The sequence below is a fragment of the Python bivittatus genome, unplaced genomic scaffold, assembly GCF_059951505.1.
Source record: "Python bivittatus isolate LINGU-HERP-01145 unplaced genomic scaffold, Pbiv_v1 ctg000850_np1212, whole genome shotgun sequence".
Lineage (NCBI taxonomy): Eukaryota > Metazoa > Chordata > Lepidosauria > Squamata > Pythonidae > Python > Python bivittatus.
Genome location: NW_028277112.1, coordinates 7,341,415 through 7,363,165, shown reverse-complemented (window position 1 = coordinate 7,363,165; position 21,751 = coordinate 7,341,415). Strand labels below are relative to the sequence as shown.

The 21,751-nt window shown below is 38.9% G+C and overlaps 1 protein-coding gene across 2 annotated transcripts in view; it reads right to left on the bottom strand.

Annotated features, from left to right (window-relative positions):
- The window catches only part of RASGRF2 (Ras protein specific guanine nucleotide releasing factor 2), a 118,131-nt gene that overhangs the window by 12,048 nt on the left and 84,332 nt on the right, over positions 1–21,751 (bottom strand). For both annotated transcript variants that reach the window (XM_088130484.1, XM_088130483.1), the window contains exons 18-20: positions 16,209–16,315; positions 3,945–4,057; positions 2,183–2,243 (exon numbers count right to left, since the gene is read on the bottom strand). In XM_088130484.1, the coding sequence (XP_087986610.1) occupies positions 2,183–2,243; positions 3,945–4,057; positions 16,209–16,315 (281 nt within the window). The remainder of the gene's footprint in view (positions 1–2,182; positions 2,244–3,944; positions 4,058–16,208; positions 16,316–21,751) is intronic.

Genomic DNA, 21,751 nt, shown 5'->3' with positions numbered 1-21,751 from the left:
AGCTGCAGGCAAGTGAGTGAGTGCCACAGGTGGGCACTACTGAGTGCAAGCAGGCCGGTGGGTGCCACGGATGGGTACTACTGAATGTGGGTGGGCCGTAGGCCATGGGTGGGTGCTACTGAGTGTGGACATGCCAGCAGGGGCTGTGGGCAGGGACTACGGGGCACAGGTGGGTCAGTGAGAGCCTCAGGTAGGCTGGCATGGGCTGTGGGTAGGCACTACGGAGCGCAGGCAGGCCAGCAGAGGCCACTATTGAGGACAGGTGGGTGAGGGGATCTTGTCCTCCATAGTGGGGCTCCTCAGGAGAAGAAGCGGCAGGGGCAAGTTATGGGAGCAACTTGTGACCTTCCTTGTGGGAAGCCAGCAAATGGTGATCACCTGACTGTGGCTCACTGTAACTGGGTGTAAGTCCCTCTCATTCAGCAGTGTCGTAACTGAACAGTCACTGAACAAGTGGTTGTAACTGAGGACTACCTGTAGTTACAAGATTTGAAGTATGCCTTGTAACTCTTACCAACGAAATTCTTTCTGCAAGATTCTAGGAATTTTTTCCCCTTTCTCCTTTCTCCTTTCAACTGACATTTAATGATACAGAACATGAGCATATTTTGTGCTGGAAGTCGTCCACTTTTATTCCTCACAAAGTATATTGTACTGCTACTGTTTAAAAATGACTTCAGTAAGTAATAAAACAAGCAACAAACTATTGCAGTGTATCTGCATCTTCTCATGAAAGTAGAGTGTTGCAGTTCAGGATTCCAGCCCTCTTCCAATAGACCATGCTATTCTTTCTCATCCCATTTCAACTAACAGCACTCTGGCTACTCAGACAGGACCTGGCTATTCTTGAGGTGGACTGTTGTATTTGGGTTTCTTTTTTTTTCTTCTAAGTATTTCTTGTTGGTCTATAAATCTTCAGATTCTGTATATGCCTCCTCATGGTTCTCTGCAGTTCCATTTTGGGAAGAGTCCTGCTGGACTCTCCATCTGAGTTAAAAGCAATAAAATACTCAGATGAATAGATATTACTAAAAAAAGGGTTTGTATAGATATGCAGGAGTTGTAAAAGATAATAGCCAATTCTTAAAATAAAAATGCATAGTATGGGCAGAATCCTAAAGTATTCATGTTCCTAGAACAAAATAGGAAAATAAAGTTTAATACAGTAAATAATATGCATGGATCTTGAACAAGAATATAGTTAGGAGTTTGCTGTCACTGTTAGATCAAGCACTTCGCACTGTCTAAAACTTTCCGTGCTTCAAATTCAACTTGATATTTCCTCTACATAAATAACTCTTCCATGGTTAACAGATTCTCACTTTTTAAAAAATATGTTTTTATGTTTTCACTTGCAAATTGCCACTCCAATTTTAAATAATTATTTGAGGGTTGTTTGAGGGACTGCCTCCACCAGATTACATCTGCCTCCCCCATCAGGTCCAGCAGAAGAGGTATACAGCAGGTCCTGTCTGTGAAAGAGTTTCATCTGGTGGGACCCAGGAGACAGGCCTTTTCTGCTGTGGCACCTGCCCTGTGAAACATCATCCCCCTCCCCAAGGTGTGATTGGCCCCATCCTTGATATCCTTCTGGAAGTCCTCAAAACATGACTGTGTCAGCAGGCTTAGGGATCCCAAGGAAATGGTGATCTAATGAGATGGCTGCATTGTTTTTAACATCAATTTTCTCTACTATCTTGTTGTTAATAATATTGCCTGATGTCTTTTTAGTTGTACTTGTTTTAATATTTTGATTTTATGATTGTTTTTTATTGTGCGCCACCTAGAGTCACTTTTCTGTGTGATGGGCGGCTATACAAATAAATAAATAAGTAAGTAAATAAAGAATACTTTGTGTAATAAAATATCTGGAGTAATGATATACAAATGGATTTCTCACAGATATGACCCATTTTAACCAACTTCCTCTGTCTATTGAAATGAAAGCCCCACATTTTGCATAACATCTCACCAAGCCAACGTTCATGTTCATAGCTATTTTGTTTCACTATTTCTAACTATTGAACAGTTGAAACACCTTGCCATCAAAGGGAAATATAAGAGACAGTGATATGCAATAAAGGCAGTAACGATGGAATAGTCAAGCATCATTTCCAGAGATTAAGCTGAATTTATATAAATGAAAAACAAATCAAACATATATTTATTTAAACGAACTCACCATCTGCATTATAGCCTCTATTTTTAAGTGTGTGTCATCTTGATCCTCCTGAGAAAGTGTCCTAAAAACAATTAGCGATATATTTGATATAGCAATGAAATTTCTACAGTCATTTGCGCTATTTGTAATAGTTACTCTGTAGGTATTCCAAGTCTTTATATATGCTTATTTATTCCACTAGTATGCTGCCAAATCAATGAAGACTCATGGTGGTTTACAAAACAATCAATAAATATAAGTACATTAAAACAACAACTAATCAAAGTTGCAGCAATCAAGAATAAATTATAATAACATGAAAAATAAATAAGAAAACCAATTAAAGTAATACAAATAAATACATTAGTATAAGTCATTCAAAATGAACTAAATTAAAGATAGCAAGAACAAACTAACCAAATGCTTCACAGAAAAATTACATCTTCAGTAGCTGCTTCTGGAACATTAGAAGGGATGTAGCAAGCCTTAATTCTAGGGGAGATATTCTGCAAAGCTACAACAGCAACTAAGACACAGCACCTCTGGGTCTCTTCCCCTTACTTCAAGAAAGTAGGATATGACCAAAAGCTTCCTTGAGAAGATCTTACTGGATGCATCATAATGACTGTTGTCTTGATATAATACTTAATAACTGATAATCACTTTTTTTTCCTTGTTTGTTTCTTCAGAAATAAGTTCCACTGAGTTTAATGCCATGTAAGTCTTGCATTTTCAGAATGATTTTTAAGTGTAATGCCTCTAGTACTCTATAAATACATGCTGGAAATATTCCATGCTATTTCCAAACATTTATAAAACAGCACAGGGACCGAGAGAGATTTGAAGGACTTTATGCAAAACCTTCCTCCAAGATGACATGGAATTATGAAAAATCATGCATTGAATACTTATGGTTAATCTGTTGCAGATCCACTGATATTGATTCTCAGATCCACCATTTACCAACTTGTTAGTAGAGGTAACAAATGCTTTAATGTAACTGTGTTTAGGCAATCATGTAGGCAGCAATATAAGCCTGATTTTTTCTGTAGAGCAGTCCTGCCTGAAAGTGAGGATGAAGGCTGGGGCAAATAGTACCAGAAACAACAGAGTCTTGTGCTGCTCTCAAGGCCAGTGTTTCTGAACCTCAGCAGCTTTAAGATGTGTGGTATTCGACTCCCAGAATTCCCATGGCTGGCTGAGGAATTCTGGGAGTTGAATACCACACATCTTAAAGTTGCTGAGGTTCAGAAACACTGCTTCAGACTAACATGTTTATCATGTTGTATAAGGTACTACCCAAGCTTTTTGTAGCTGTTCTTGCAGAAGAATATTTTGGCTCTACCTCTTTGGAAACGGTTGAAGTATTTGTTTGGCTTTTTAATTGTAGCACCGAACTGTTTGGAACTGGAAATTACTGTTTGTGTCATATAAACAAGTGGATTGGACGTGTTATTGGAGGGACTCGGCTGCTCAAATTGCTTATATAATATATTTAGAATGTTCGCATATTTTTAATTTACAGCCAAACTTTTGGTGGAAGGAAGAATTAAAAGATCCTAATTCTTCATGAGTATAATTTTGCAGTATATGTTCCTTAGAGAAAGAAGATTAAAATGGCTTTAACTCTCAAGGAAACAGTTGCTCGGCAGCACATTTTTGTAACAAAAGCAATTGTATTTCCCCCCCTTTAAAGTGATACACTGAAACTAAACATCCAAATCTATCACACTTCTGTTTCTCTCATAATACTTCTGTGATGAAACTCATAGATCCTTTTTACCTCAGGATATTTGCTGTAGCTTTCCTTTCTTGTGGCAAAAGGTCAGGGTCTCTCAAAACTTCTTCTAGCAGATTAAGAACACTCATCTTCAATTCGTTATTTAACTCAAAATCCTACAAAACAAAATGTTGCTGGATGAAAGAATCATATTACAGATTTATATTTTGTGAGCATTCATATGGATTGGGGCAGATTATAAATATTTTTAAATAAATATTTATTTTTGAATAAATATATAGATTTGCTTTTGTGTATTATGGTTTTGCAGTTAATTTGTTTACAGCTGTTCGTACCCAGCCTATTAAGGTCACCTGCTAAGAATTGAAGACTGCCAATTATAATTGTCCGATGTATATCAAGTTCCATGCAAGCCTTTTCTGAGCAACTTTTACAGCTAATTCTTGTATGATGGTGGTACTTTCTTATCATTATCCTATAGCTTAATTCCATGCTGCTTCATTAAATCTAGAACAGTTACATTACTTGGGACAATTTGGTAATAAGCTAACACTTCTATGAAAAATAATTGTATAATCTATTATTTTCATGTGACCTACTGTTTGGTACTAGAATATTGTGGTGTAAAATGCATGAAAATGGAAGCTTGAGATTTGCCACCATTTAAAACTGCACCAAATTTCACAATTTTAAAATGTACATCTTCTTGAAAGACATATTTTTACTAGAAGTGCTACAGATCTAACTTCATTTACATTTATCTTCCGTAATTGTAAACTAGGGTCCAAACATTTTTCCACCCCAATTCTCTGGGTAGTAAGAACTACAGGAGTTTGAGAGTCCTTTAATTGTTTTATTGAAGTCTTAACAGTGTTTTGTAATATTTGCTTTTATTTACATATATGAGAGAGTCTCCAAAATACTGTCCCCTTGCTAGGTTCTTCAGGGCTCTTATACAAGAAAGATGCCTCCACAATTCCCACCAAATTTTCCCACTTCCAAGTATAATTGAAATTTTAACTCACCCAACCATTTTTCTTTCCACTCTTAATTAGCTCATTTCTTAGGAGAAGGGAATCTAGGTAGGCCAAGCTTCAAATTCTTTTAGGCCAATGAATATAAGTCATAATTTGTAACTATTCAATGAAACCATGGACATCTTTGGTCAAGAAAATCAGGATCTTTTATAACCAGAGCCAATGAATTAGAATAACCTAGGTCACTTAGACAATATCCAGAAAATGTATTAAAGAAAGTTTTGATTTACAAGTTAAAAGCAACAGATACGTTTTCCAGGAAAAGTGAGCATATTCATAAGCTCACTCTGGAACCAAAGCAACTTGTAGAAATAATGGTGGGCATCCCGTGAAGTGCAGTTTATAGTGAAAAAAGCTTTGTTTCTTGTTAAGCCAGTTCAGACTTCTCCCAATATGGAATCTGAAGCAGGGATAACACTAGTAATTAATTAACAGGAGTGTTTATGGAAGGAGACATTATCTAAACAAGATAATTCGAACTCAGATAATTTTAGGGTATTAAAAATAGTAACTTTTCATAACCACTTTCACTTTAGATAGTGAATGCTTTAGAATGGGCAAGATATGCCTATACTACATCAAATCAATGGACAGGATCTATGCAACCATGGAATCTCATTTATACTTAAAAGTATGTGATGTCTATCTCAATCCTAGACAACGGTATAAACTGATTTACTCTTTTCCTCCTATTTAATACATGTCCCTTCCCCACCACTTCCCAAGGACAATTAAGACTATTTCAAGAAGGATAGGATAGAAGATAGCCATCAGTGAATTCAAGTGTTGAAATACCTTCTATGGATGCTCACGCTTGGATTCATTGAAAAGCACTTATTCTAGCCATTTGTATTTCAGGTTACTGCAGATGTTTCAATAAAGGATTTAAACTAAAAGCTTCATCTCTCCAGTATTTTGTAGCAGTCTATTTTATAATGAATGCTATCACATGAGTAGCCATTCAGAATATGTTTCCATAGAAACAGAAGCAGAAACAATCATCACCAACAAAGTTCTTGAAACTCCTGCACATTTAACTTTCCATGTATGAATAAGAGATATCTAGGTTTGAATTTTATGTATTCAAATAATTAACAAAAAGTGTATTTTCCTGAGATTACAGTTCTGTTTGGATTTAGTCTGCTTCATGTTTGAGTTTTGGTGTGCCTTGTCTGAAGGATTATATAACAGATGGCCATGATACCAGTTTATCTGCCTGTTGTTATTACTTTTATAATAAGTAAGGCCTCATCCTCAATAATTCTTAACAAGAGTATATTAGATTGGCAATTTCATGTTTCATATTTCTGAGGAACAGCATAAAAATACATTGAATAGCAGGAAGATGAAATATATGCCTGAGAGCCTCTGAGAGATTTTGACAAACAAAAAAAGTATTTATTTTGGCTCTTGGATACGCTGAAATGTTAAAACAAACATGTATCATTTTTTGTGATTTTTTAAAAATTAATCTATATCTTAATTTGTAAACTAAATGAACCTCATAATGTATGCTTGTGGAGATTCTGAGTCAATGTCATCCACGGAGGATCAAAAAATGCAGAATGAGTGGCATGGTGTGGCAGTCAAAGGCCCTTTTCCAAATGTATTAACATGCACATACAAAAGGCTGGGGCTTCAGTCATAATACCACACTTGTCCTCTTGCACATTTTGACACATCTTCCTGCAGATACTCACATCTGAGCCTATCCACACATCCCTTAGCAGTTCCACAATATACTGACAAAGTTAGGAGATTTTTAGTATAATCTTCGTACGAAATAGTTACTTCTGTAAGGTTGAGGTGTAAAATTTTATTCAGTGTGAAACTTATTTTTTTTTTAAAAGTTGTTTGATACTTTCAGCACTGCAAGAACAAATTTCAGAGTAAATGCAGTTCATTATCCACACATTGTATTATAGCTGGAATATGGAATCTCCCCAGTTAGGTTCATACTCCCTACTCAGCAAATAGAATGAGAGAGACATGAATTACAGTTTGATGATATTTTCCAGTGGAATATTCCTCCTCTTATGTGGTTGTACCAAGGACCAGTATGTTACAGCTACTATGTAATCCATTGTTATTTTTAGAGGTCAAAGTTATAGTTGAGACTTAGTTAAATTCTCAACAAAAATGTTCCAAATCAAGTATCTCTGAAGTAGAAGCAAAGGTTAATCTGCTTAATAGCCCATTCAGTCTTCATCCTAAGCCAAATGCAACACTTATATTGCACACAGAAGCATCATACTCCATTGTCTTAAATGCAGACACACTGTGGTTTTAAATATACTACCTGTAACATGCCAAAACTGAACATTTTCCTGCCAAAATTCTTTTCTGCCCTCCCTCATACTTTTACCATTGTATTGTGTGGTTGTTGTGGTTGTGGATCCTTGTCTTCCACTTTCTTCCATATCTGTTCCTATGGGATCAAAATGGCCATCAACAACTTGTCCAAAATGAAAAGGCAAAGGACCTCTCTAGCACTAGAAACAAAGTTGGATGTATTATATCATGCCAAAGCTGGTGAATGATCCTCGGCCCTAGGATAAGCTTTTAACATGGGTGAATTTACTATACACAACATAAAGAAGAAAGCTAGTAGCATTTGTAGTGCCATGATGCATTCTACCTCTTTGTCTGCCATGATAACCATGCACATTAGAAATCCAGTAGGAGAAAAGAGGAAGAAAATGCTTTCATTATACATGGAATATGAGTCAAGGAAGAAAACATTTTTGAGTGACATAGTGCTTAAGAATAAGGCTCTAAAAATTAATGAACACATTTCTCAATGCATTGCGGTTATAAACTTTGACACCATATTCCACAACTGCCTTTTTCCACTAATTCAGTGTCTCTCTTTATGCAAATTCGCTTTTGGGGGGAAAATAACCTTAGTATAAAGCAAGGGAAACCTGGACACGCTTAGAAAAATGCCTAAAAGGAAAGCAAGAGTTATCTACAGTACAACTCTATCTGGGATGTTATCACTTACTTCAACATACACATTCTGATTTGTACTGGAAATTAGTTATCTATTATTTTTATTTATTATATTTATGTCCAGCTTTTTTTTTTTTTTTTTGTACCTCAAGGTACAGTGCCTCAACAACCATGTGAGGTGGGTTGGGCTGAGAGAGAGTGACCAGCTCAAGGACACCCAGTCAACTTTTGTGCCTAAGGGATGACTAGAACTCAAGGTTTCTAATCCACCTTAACCACAACACTATCTTTCTTATCAAATTACCACTTTACTCAACAGATATTAGTTACAACTTATCTAGTAGCTTTGATCTCTGGCAACTTCAAAACTATGTGTGTGAGCTTCCTCCAACTTCTGTTTCCCTCCTTTAGCATCATTGAAAGCTAGTTAAAAATATTAGCCTATATTTTCAACTAACTGCAGTTTTTCATTATGTAAAAACATGGAAATGTAGATAGCTTTAATTACAAACAAGCAAAGAGATTTTTTTTCTTGTTTGGATTCTAAATTATGTTTATTATATGGTAGTATGTCACTTAGAGTTGCCTCAGCAATGGAGATGACTTATAAATTGATTAAAGAAACAAAACATTTTATCTGAAAAAGCTAGGAAATAAATTACACACCAAGTTTAAAGTGAACAATAATTCCTCCCAATTTAGATTCAGTGCCTAGGTGCAGTTAGTTAAAAGTGGAGGCAAATGCACTCCATATTTTTGCAGCTGCATCACAGGAAAAAAGGGAGGAATATATGAACGTGAACTTAATTCACAGGGGCTAAATACAGGTAGTCCTCGACTTACGACCACAATTGGGACCAGAATTTCCATCACTCAGTCATAAAGCAAGATGTCATGTGACTGCATTGCTTAGAGACTGCAATCCTGGCAGTCCTGGTTGCCATCCTTAACCAAGAATCATGGGTTGTTAAGCATGTACCCACCCCAATCCAACCCATTCAAGGCTTGGTCCCTTCCAGCCCCAAGCCTCAGTAAAGTAAGGGACTGCCTCCAAATCCCCCACCCGCCTATCTCCCCTCCATCTCTGCCCTTCTGGCTGCCCTGCACCCTGCCTTGCGGGGCAGCAAGCAGCCCTAGAACCGTGTGGCTCTGGGGCTGCTTGCCATGCCCCAGGAAGCCCCAGCTGCCTCAGCCCAATCCCAGCTGTGGTCACCCTCAACACCCTGCATTCCAAAATCCCTGCCACCCTGTACTCCGCCCCCCCCCCAGTTGACCTTCACTGTCTTCCTGCTCCTGCTACTGATAAGGCATGCCCGGCTTGGCTTCTGAGCCAGACTGGGCTGGGCTGGGCTTCAGCTTCAAAAAAAAGAAAAGCCAAAAGCAGCCCCAGAGCTGTGGCGCATCAAAACCCCCATTTGCATAAAGCTCCTGGAGCACAACGCACCAAAATGCCCCTTTGCACCATGTTCCTAGGTGGGGCTGGGCTTTTGTTTCGCACTGCAAAAAAAAAAAAAAAGGCCCAGCCCAGCCCCACCCCGAAGTGTGGCACAAAGGGGTGTTTTAGTGCACTGCTGCTCAGGAGCTGCTTTTGGCTTTTTTTTTCTTTTTCACAGCTGAAGCCCAGCCCAACCCAGCCTAGCAGCCAGGCCAGGCACACCTCATCAGCAGCTGGAGTAAGAAGATGGTGAAGGTCATCTGGGGCAGCAGAGCACAGGGCAGCAGGGGGGCAAAAGGGCATAGATGGGAGGAAATAGGTGGTTGGGAGGAGTTGAAGCGCCCCTGCAGTCATAAGTGTGGGCAGGCTGCCAAGTGCCCAGATTTTGATCATGTGACCGCAGGGCACTGCAACAGCCATAATTTGGGCACCGGTCATAAGTCACTTTTTTCAGCATGTTCGTAACTTCAAACAGTCACTGAACTAATGGACTTAAGTCGAGGACTACCTGTACAATACATTTAATTGTGTATTGAAAGGCCCAACATTTTGTGTAAATCAAGAATCCCAATAGTTCCATACAGAATCTGATCCTAAATAATTCCAAAATATTCTGAGATAAATTGGAGTTTACTTAATCTGAATCAGGGCATGCTCTACAAAATCAAGACCAGTTTAACTCATCCTCCTGTCTTTGGGGCATAAAGACAGGAATGTAGAGCAATCCTACAAAGCAGTCTTTCCATCTCCATTTTCTTTTAATTGTCGCTCCTCCATGTGTGGTGGGGGGCCTGAAATAAGGGGGTAAAAAGGGAATGAAGATGGCTAAGCCTCTTCTCACCAAATTGGCCATGGCTCTCATCTCACCACAGACTCTTAAAGGATTTAAAAATAATAGTGAAGGGAAAAACACCCACCAGGAGCAATCAGCTGGAAGCAAGCCCCAAGATGTCTTTTTCATATTTCATTAGCTCAGTTATTGTTTTGATCAATAATCTACCTCTGGATCACTGGGCAAATATTTTCCCAGGCACTGCAATAAATTCGGGTATGCTGAGTCATGCAGATGCAGCCATACTTTAGTTTTAGTATTAAGACTAAATCCAGCCAATGTCTATACTGAAGATTTCACCACTGACATCAAAGTCTGTTATTTTGACTGTACAAAACATGAATATCAAAATAATTCAGCTCACAGTGGGAAGTCATCAAGATAAAATTCAACAAAAGTTCACCCTTCATCTATTTGTCTCTTCCAGCATATTGCTCATGATTAAGTAATAAATACAATGTAATGCAAATACATCACTGCTTTGAATTTCTGGCAAGCTCTTTCTTACTCATATTTATACATTATTCTTTATACTGTAACTAAACTACAGAAAGATCTGACACTCAGAGTAAGTAAATGTTAAGAGGAACATTCAAATCATTCAAGCAAATAAGCTGTTATCTAGCCAAAGATTTTCATTTCCTAGTAGTATCATTAAAATTGAGTACGATTTCTAGGTAGCAGCTTTATTTTGACAGTTATTGACAGTAATTTCTTTTCATTTCTTTTTCCTTTTTTTAAGGTTTTTGATTTAAACTTTTTTAATATTGGAAACCAAAGCATATTCTTTATTTATTTCCTTCAAGCTATGAGAGTCCTAGACTATACAGTTGAAAGCCACCAGGCTGGGTATACATTTCTTCAGTTGTGAAATCTGTTTGTAGCAGGAGAATTGTTTTGGGGCACTATTTATCAAGATGGAATAGTCTGCCTACAAGAACAAATTCTGTCTTGCTTAATAAACATTTATTTCTTTTCTTCTGCCACTCTTTGTAGCTTTATTGTCCTTGCCTTTTCCTGTATTATCTCCTGAAATCCAAAGCCAACAAAATTAGAGCCGGTGCCTGATTGAGTGCTTTACCCAAGGAATCATATCCCCAATTAGACACACAGCTTGCTAGTACCATTTGGCCTGTCAAACAGGCATCGCAGATGACCTGTTTATCCTGACAATGGCATGGCTCATCTTCCTGTTTCTGTGACTCCATAATCAAGGAAAAACTTCTCCAAATTTCTGTATCCCAGTTTCATTTCTTCCTCTAACTCAGGAAGTCTGTTTCTCTAATAACTTACATCATTCTTCTAATCATTCCAACGTTAGGACATTTTACAATACATTTCTTTATGGCGACTCTTTCTGTGACATTGGATTAGGGGAGCATTTTTATATACCTCTAGATTTCTCCATGAATTGTTGTCTTTTCTCAGCTCTCCAAGAAGCTCAAGCTCCCCTCATATCATTTCTGCCCTGCATGAAATATAGCTACCTAGGCAACTGCTCATCCATCTAGCTAGCTTCCAAGGGACTAGGGTTGTGTTCGCAGAAGATAAATGCATGCAACATGCTGAGAAACAGAAAAGCAGTATAGCCTGTCACCATAAATATAAGAATTCTGCATCTCACAAAGAGAAAGTACATTTGCTATAACGTGTTACCTAACACTGTGCTTTACTGAGGCGAGAAATGCAAATACCTCTGAGATGTTGTGACAGAAAAGCTGTGGGAGTCTTGAATTCTAGGTGCTAAATACCCAAAGCTCACATAATGGACTATTTTTTATGGAAGAGCCAATATATCAAAGAGTAGGTGTTGAGATTCTGATAAAACACACATAGCTCTCATGTCTTTTTAGAGGAAAAAAAGAAAAAAATAATCTACCAAGAATTAAACAATCACAATAACAATAGAACAATAGAAACACTAACAAAACCCGTTTTTGAAAGCTTAGTAAAGGCTTTGTGTAGAGCCCCAGATGGAGATCTGGCCACTCTATCCTCTTCCACCTCTTTCTCTAGCATGAAACTCACCATACAATATGAAGTCATCAACCTAGGATTTCTTTCATGGGTGTCAAAATGATGACATGTGTATCATGATGTCTTTGTCCAAATGGTACAACATGTAAGGATATAATAAAGTCTGATGCAAGTACAACATGATACACATATTGTCCCACCTTGTTCCCCTCCCTGGGGGATGCCTGTGGTTTCTGACCCCTTTTCCTTAATCCTATGTATTTTATTATTTTATTTTTATATCTTACTACATTTTATATTGTATTGATCATATTTTAAATACACTATGTATAAGATTGGAATTTTATATTTCCAATGAATGAAAATGTTCACAGATAGATTCTCAAAAATGTTAGAAGAGAAAAAAAATTCAGGTTTAGAGGATATTGCCCTCAAAAGCATCCTAGGCTGTCTATAATATAAAGCTCCTATAAATGAATTCAGAATGTACCTACAGTGAACATGTAATAAGAGATACCCAATAATCATAAGGCCAAATAAGGCTGTACCACAATGTAGAGTGCAGCTACAGATATGGAGTTTGGTAGCTTTCTTGTACAGAACAGTAATAACTTTGCAAGATGAATTCTTTTGAATTTGCAAGATGCAATTTGAGGTGCTAGTCGCTACCTATAAAGCCCCACATGGCATAGGGCCTAGTCACTTGAGAAGCCATCTATCTCCCATAGAATCTGCCCAGCCAGTTGAATCTGGCAGGGTTGGCGTGCTCTGGCTTCCATCGATTAAACAATACCATCTGTCTGGACCCCAGAAGTGTGCCTTCTCTGTAGCAGAACCTGCCCTCTGAAATGAGGTTCCCTCTGAAATTCGAATGACTCCCACCCTACTAGTATTTCAAAGGGCCTTAAAGACATGGCTCTTTGCCCAGGCCTTTGGAGAGGACAACTGGCATCCCTTTCTTCCTTTCTGTTTCCTTCTAGGTTTGTTTTCTTTGCCATTGTTGTTTTTTTGTCTTGTGCTGTTCTTGTGTTTTTTGCATTGTTCCTTGTTTTTAAATGTTTTAACAACTGTAAACTGCCCAGAGTTGCCAGGAGTCAGGTGGCATATAAATTAAATAAATTATTATTGTTGGTTGCACAGTCAGCCAGATGTTTGGGCTGGATTTGGCATTTTTATCCACCTATCAAGTCCATCCCAAGGACCCAGGATGGACAGATGTTGTTGTTTGATGGTGTTAAAGTTATCATTGCAGGATGTAAGCTGTTCCAAGTAAAGCTGCCTTTTGCAATTGACTGATGATTTTGTCAATGCCAAGGGTCTTCAAGTGGTACTCCAGATGTTTTGGGATTGTACTCAAGACACTGTTATTATTGGTACTATCTTTGCTTTCTTTTGCATTTGTATATTATTATATTATATTATTTATTTTATATTATTATTATTTTTTCTTGATATTTCATTAGATGCATATTCCAAAATTATAAAACTATAAAACTGTAAAAACTGTAAACAGATTTTAGCAGAAAAAGAAATTAGTTCACATTAGTTTTTAGAGGACATCAAATTGGCTTATGCTTAATGGAAATATCCCTTTCTGATCCTTTCCCTGGAAGAGAATTTGCATAGTGATAATCCAAAAGAAGTAGCTGGGGTCAAAATCCTATTTAGCTAGCAACACAATTTGTTATCTGAAGTTCAAACTAAGGCCTAGGCAACAGCTGAGTTCCCTGTCCTTTTCATTCTTACTCAAGAATCTCTGGATCAGAAGCCTAATCTGGGGATGGGGAAAACTGAGAATAATGTCCATTCCCTCATCTCATTATTTGGACTGCCAAAAAAGGTTTGTTTCATGTCAGCAGATTCTTTCCCGGCAACACCAGTTGCAGTTGTGCCTCCCTTATGAACCGGGACCCCTAACGGGTAAAGGTCAATCCTACACTTCCGTGCTTGGATTCCAATCCGGATGATGCTCACTTTTGAATATTTTTTTAAAATGCATAATGATCAACTACTTCTTTGAAGTTTACTCTGAACAGGAGTGCTATCAAAAATATGCTCCCCTAAAATTAAAGCCCTAGGTTCATGATCATTTGGATTCTGTTTAAGAACAGGAAGAGAGTCTGGACAATTACATCAAATTTCTAACTTTGAAAAGACGTTGCACATAATTCCACAATTTATAATGTTAAGAATGACTAATACAGAAATAAATCCTAATCAGTTTGCCAGTTATTTCTTAAACGGCAGTCTACCAAACCTGATTGTATCATTTGTTTAAATATACAAGGTATGCTAATAAAATGACTGTGTAATTTTCAAACCCGCTTTATTATTTTGGCAGTCTGTAACTTGATACTATACTGTGTCATCTCAGAGAAGACCAAGTATTTAATCAGAATGTTCTGGTGTAATCCTTATATTGAATTAAAAACTTGTAAATCACATGGTTGATTAATTCATGAGGCTTCGATCATAAGTCTTGTGCAAGTAAATGAAGGAATTATATAAACTCACAGAGCTAAAAGAACAATTTTATTCAAGACATTTTAATTAGCCAAGTTAATTTGGAATGTAGTGAACAGTTATGGCACAATTTTCAGATATACTTGGACTAATTTGGAGAATATTCTGATGTCAATCTTGACACGCTAAATCCTAATGATTAAATTCTAGGTAAAGTTATTTGGAAGTGACCTATTTGACTAAATATGCTTAAATTTGGGCTACCTAAATATAATTAATTAATTATTAATTAATCCCCTGAAGGGGATTTTGAAGTTATTTTTTTCTTATGTACACACTTACTACTACTGGAAGCTTCTGTATAACAGCTTCCAGAAAATAACAGCAGCATAGACTTTTGTCCTTATCTCTTCTTTGTGGTTTTTCCATCATCATATGGCTAGCTATCATGGGAACAAGCTACTAGATAGCATATAGTTTTGGTTTGCTCCACTATTCTTATGTTAACACACTTTCATGTGATAATGCTCTTCTGTATAGAACCTAGTCAGAAGGAGAACTCTCTCCCAACTTTGTGCTCTTCAGATGTTACTGCCCTATTGCCCATGTGAATCCAAGCCAGCAAAGCTATCCAGATGATGGGATCTGTATTCCAGCACAATCTGGAAGGGGACAGATTGTGGACAGGTGATGTGGATCAATTCCATACCTACTTAGATAACTGCAGCAGTGGGCTAATTCACATGGTACATACCATTCAAACATTATTTGTTGTGTGTAAAGCTGGTATGACATAGCACCAGTTTCTATATGCACAAAAATAATAGATAAATAACCTATGTTTATGCTATTCTTCTTTAGAAAATTAGGAACTGTCCTCAACAGAAACTTGCAAGAAAGGACACATAATTCTTCCTTTCTATAGCTGATGCCAATAACAGAATACATCTTCTGTATGAGATTGGCCAGAAATAGAAAATCTTTGGCACTATCATTGATATAGCTGAACTCTTGAGGCTATAAATGTCAAGCACAATTTATAGGAAATTATATTATCCAGATAATTGGCTCTAGGATAGTATACTTAATTTTAAAATGGACCATGGATCAAATTTAGAGACTATAATGGCTCTTTTATCTGCCCTAAAATCATGCCAAAAAAAATCCAATTACACTTAACTAAGCATACAGAAAACACATTTTGCTGATTCAGTGCTGGATTTTTGATAGCCTTGCATATACTTCAAAAATTAATGGAGACAATCTTTTCATATCAGTTTATGATACAAACCTTGTTTTATGGAAACCATGCAATAACAATATCCAGAAGAGCTACTTAGTAAGACAGAGTTGCCAAAAATTATATTCAAGCTATTGCAAAGTTTTAATGCCAGCATAGTTTTTCCCAGATTGGTGTTGTGACTACATCTCCCAAAATTTCCATTCAGCATGGCTAACATATCAATGAGACACAATATTGGAGAAGGCAAGTCTAATCAATTCTTGACTTTTTTGAAAAACTGGAAAGCAGGAGAAGAATATGCAGAATACATAAACTGTGGAAAAAATGTGTCATTGCTTCACATGAAAAAGCATATTATAAAAAGTACCTGAGAATGTTTTGACACCCAGTGGCGAAGGACATTCAGGACACGGTTAGTGGCTGCCCGACATATTATGAACTCCTTATCACATGTTCGTTCAGAGTTATTAAATCCTACCCAATTTAAAGGAGAGATACAATAAAATAAAAGCAATTAGATGAAAGAAAAAAATCTAAGAGAGTTATCAAAGCAAAATTCTTCACAGTAGAGCTTGATTGGATAAAAGCATGTTTTAAAAAATTACTTTCATTGTCGACACACAAAGGATTTTGAAGATTTTGCTTACACATACATATTACACGATACAGCATATATTTGCAACTGCTGAAAGAGAGTTTCATGCATTTATAAACAAATAAACATTTTATTTGTTTATAAATGCATGAATTTGCTTGAATTTGCTTCATTTTTTCTATAATCCTGCATATCACAGAAGTGAATTCAACATTCTGTTATAATATTACACAGTAAAAACACTCATTGTGGCCCATTTTAAAACAAGCACAAGTACAATTTTTCCAGAAAAAGGGAAAAAACTGATAAATCCATCGTTTGTACTTCCTGATATCCCTTCTAACCGTAGCCTACTCCCTGCTATTCACTCCCCAAAAGCCAAGAGACGGATTTTTAACTATCTTGATGGGCATACATGCAGCTCCTGTATCAGTGTAGGGAATTTACAGCCTCCATGTGTAAGTGATTTCAACCAAACAATGGAAATCTCAGACTCTCATTGTATGATTGTCTCCAAAACTACCGAGAAAGAGGTAGGCCCAACAGCATAACTAATGCTGTCAAGGAGGTCTTATCTGAAAATATTCAAGCACAAACTTCTACTGGTAAATAGTCTTTAATATGCCCAGTTCCTTATGATTTCAAACATTGATGGTTAAGGATTAAATAATTGAGGTAAATAATTTCATTAATACATGAATGCAATTGCTCACTGACCATTTGCTTTATGGATCACTGAAGTCTGATTATTTTTCAAAGGCAGAGTCACGCAGAGTGTGTTAGCAATACTTCAGATAGGATATATCTAGTTTAAATTGAGCAAAGGCATATCTAGCCATGAACCTTACCCCAGATTAAAGCTGGGTCCAAGACAGCCATCAGATGATAAACTTGTGTTTTCAAAAGAATACTACTTATGGAATCTAGCTGAGTTAACTACAACAATTCTATGAATGCCTTGGATAGATTATATTTGTTTCCCATATCTGGTCCATTTTTCCCCAAAACCAACGATCAAGATATGTACAACCTCTTTGAACCAAGAGGCAAGAGAAAGAATATGCTGATTGTCATCCACATGCTGTCAATACTGAATTTCTAAGTGCTTCTCCTGGTGACTTGATTAAAGTACATGTTGGACAAAACTGAAACCCACAGGAAAACAGCTAACTGCGTCAAACAGCAGTATTTCTGCAATAGTCCTCAAAAACCTAGAATTGCATGTATTCAAGTCCAGTCTTAGCAACAATTTCCAGAAAGATTAATATGTACAAATAATAAATAATCATGACAATTTATGTAAAAAGTACGTGTTCACAGTCAGTAAAGATCACTGGAAACATGAAATCACGGATAAATTCACTGAGCATGACAGAGCAGAAAATGAATTGGATATTAATGTAACACATCAGACATTGCTGTACTTGAAGAGAACCATGGTTTATTGTTGTAGACATTCCAAGAGACAGTAACGTTGAAAACAAGGAACTGGAAAAAATTACACAATACCAAGATTTGCAAATAGAGATTGCAAACACTTGGAAGAAGTTGTTGATAGGGTACCAATTGTCATTGATGTACTAGATGTGGTACTAGGGTACCATTTGTTATTGATGCATTAGGTGAGAAAGAATTTGGATTGGCTAAACTTACAATAACCTATAACATCCCAGCCCAAGATTGGGCACCTGATACTTATTTTGATACTAATTTTTGAGTAGTGTTCAAATCCTGAACAAGAAAACTGACCAACATCAGCTGTGACACATAGTTAGATTTACAAGCTACCAGACTGGAGAGATTCAAGGTGACTAACAATAAAAACTCAATAAAAACAAAGAAAAATAAATGATATTTGTTTTACACTGTTGACACTGAAAGCAACAGAATTAACTAAGTCAAGCTTTATTCTGTTTCCAGTATAGATTATGTATTAGTGATCAAAGCTGCAATTAATCATTCAGAAAAACCTGGAGTAAGTGGCCACTATGTGCTATTACACCATACATAAATAGTGGAAAATGAAAGACTAGCCAAAAAGGCCTTGATATTTTTGGTTACGGCAATAATATTTCAATGAGGATCTCTCATGCCACCATTGCATTCCTCACATCTCTTAATAGCCAGAAACACTAGTGCTGAGTGTCCGTGTAAACAGTTACAGTATTCTGTCCACCTCTTTAGACGAATTAAGCATCCCAAATATTTGATAGGCAGATGCTGCAGACACCTGGCTTCACTCTGTCTATGGCATTTAAAGCTGAATATGTGTGTGTGCCTTTGAGTCAGTGTTGACTTCGGGAGACTTCCTGGACAAGTCCCTGCAGTTTTCTTGGCAAGATTTCAGAAGTGGTTTTGATTGCCTGCTTCCTAGGGCTGAGAGAGAGTGACTGGCCCAAAGTCACTCAGCTGGCTTTAGGCCTAAGGCAGGACTAGGATTCACAGTCTCCTGGTTTGTAGCCTGATGCCTTAACCACTACACCAAACTGGCTCTCTTAAAGCTGAATAGAAGTATGTAAATTTATTTATTTATTTATTTATTTATTTATTTATTTATTTATTGGATTTCTCCCCCGCCCATCTCCCCCACAATAGGGGACTCTGGGCAGCTTACAAAGACATTAAAACTATAAATATATATAAAATACATAATATATATAAAATTAAAACAATACTAAAAAAGGAAAAATCCAAGAAGATGGAAAATCGGGCCATATAAATCCCAACTGTTCGCGGGAGCCCAACCTAATGAACAGGGTCTCACAGCCTGAAACTTGTGGAGCAATGCCCCTGAAGGCCACTAGAGATTCCGGGATCACAACAGCTACCCCTCCTCCCCTGCCCTGGCATCTCGGCTGGTGCCACCCCGTGAACCCAGCTGGGCATATTTCCGAGAGGGGCACCCCTCCCTCGGAGCCTAGCCAGGTCTCGGTAATACATGCCAGGTCTGCCCCCTCCTCAGTGATCAAGTCACATATGAGGGGGGCCTTGTTGTTAACCAGCCTGGCATTAAGCAGCAGCAGCAGCCAAAAGCCCCTATGAAACTGCTGACCAGAACCTGGGAATGAGTCAGGAGGGCCGGAACACGCCACCGGTGAGACATACTGGGGGCGTCTTCCCCAAAGATGGCCCGCCCTCCAGCTCCCGCCATAATGTCCCCTGCCCGTCACCACCTTGATGGTGTAGCCCACCACATAGCCCCCAGGGGTTCTGGGCCCAAATACCTCCCCACCTGGACCTCCCGGGTCCCCAATCCGAAGCAAGGGCCTCTCCTTCCAACCACTCATCCTCATTCATATTCAAACACTTACTGGTGAGGGAGGGTCACCCCGGTGCACCAGCTCACGCTCTCGGCGCCACCAGGACCCACCCCCACTGAACCATACACTCACCCTCACCCTCTGCCACCCTGCATGACCTCTCTCACTAGTAGGCAGGGTGGACATCCAACTCATTCCCTCACACTTCCTGTCTCCCTCCCTGAAGATGGAACCTAGTATCCTCACACGGTCTCAGACTCCCTCCCAGACTCTCACTCCCAGGAGGGAGTCGGACTCATGCTGGAGGGACCCTGCGGTTCTCCACTGGCCCCGGGGGGGGCCTTAATGGGGGTGGCTAGATTCTTAATCCCCAGTTCGCTGGTCTTAGAACCAGGGGCTGTTGACTCCGGATGCTGTCCGGCTGCTTCCCTGTCCGGCTGCTCCTCCGGCACCAAACAATCTTCCTCCACATCCGGACTGCAAGTCCGCTACGGCCTCGGCCCCTACAACCCGCCCAGCGTCCTTGTGCCAAACCACCAAGTTCCCAGGGCTTCAGCCACCTGTGAATTCCCACATCCCTGGAGTTAGCTGCGTTGCTCCGGGGCACTCTAAAACACAACATGTAGTCCCGGGGTCAATTGAAGCTCACAGTGCTGCTCCAGTGGCCCCCTGGGGCTCACTGCGGCACCTGAGGGCTTGCTGGGCCTGCTGGGCCTGGGACTCAGTGTGCCGTGCCAGGGTCCATTCAGTTTGCCGCGCCGTATTGGAGCTCACCGGGGCTTCCTGCACCACACCGGGGCTCACCAGGACCTGCTGCAGCTTGTTGCAACCCTCCTGGGGCCGCGGCATTTCAAGGCTCGCCAAAGGTTGCCACCCACACCGAGGTCCGCAAGGGCTTTCTCCACCGCACCAAGCCTAGGCAAGCTCAGTAGGCTCGCCACGCTGCACCGGTGCCCCTTGGGGTTCGCCACGCCAGCTCTCCATTCCAGGGGCTCGGCACACCATACAGGGACTGCACCACACCGGAGCTCACCCAAAGTTCGTCCAAGGCCGCTGCTCCCCGCTGCAAACCACCACGCTCTCCCTGTGCCCTGCCGCTCCGTCCAGGGTTGTGCCCAAGAAGACACACCAGAGGGGGTAAAAAAAACCCTCGCGGTCTCCTCTGCACCCAGTCCATCCCTAAAAGATGATAAATCCCGGGGGGGGAGAGGTCAAAACCACAAGACCCCCAATACAGCAGCAATGACCAGCATTTGCTGGCAGCCGCCATCTTGGATTTGTATTGGGATGTAATTTGAAATGTTATGAAAAGCCATTTCCTATACTACTTTTGAAAGATGCAGATACTTTCAAGAGTCTACATAGTAGAAAATGTAGACATTTGAGTGATGAAGCATTATCCAAAAAAGGAAGTGAGCTGTTTAATTACTTCTAATCCCCTGACACTTCTGCATCAGAATTCACTTATGTTAAAAATGTTCTCCTTATAAAAAGCAACTGTTTGGATTTAATTAATATGAAATGTAAACGAAATGAGATTTGTTTTTGTCTTGGCTCCACCATAACTCTTTACAGTGCAGACTTTATCGTGCTGTCTAAGGGCTGAGAGCAGCCCACAACTCAGAAACAGTTGCACATCTCTTCCGAGCAAAGCTTTAGTTTTACTTTGGCCAATAATCCTAGCTTCCAGCTGAGACCACCACACTTCACAATGCAGTCTCAACTTTTCCCTTACATTTAATTAAAAAACAGACTACATGCCAACTTTGTGGCCTAATCAGTATACTGTATCGTCATTTAATTCAGAGGCATTTTGTCATTATGTTTTCATGTTCTCCTGGGAAAGTGGTGGAAAGAAATGGTTAGGTTTTTTTTTTTTTTTTTTTTAAGATCTTGGTTGGCTTCAAGAAATTATTTAAGGCTAACCAATTTTTAGTTTTAGATAATTTCTAATGAGTTAATGTGAGGAAAGCTGTGGATGGTTCACTAATCTCCAGTATAAATCAGAATTCAGATGCATGTTTAACAGGCACTATATATAATATAAAGTATTAT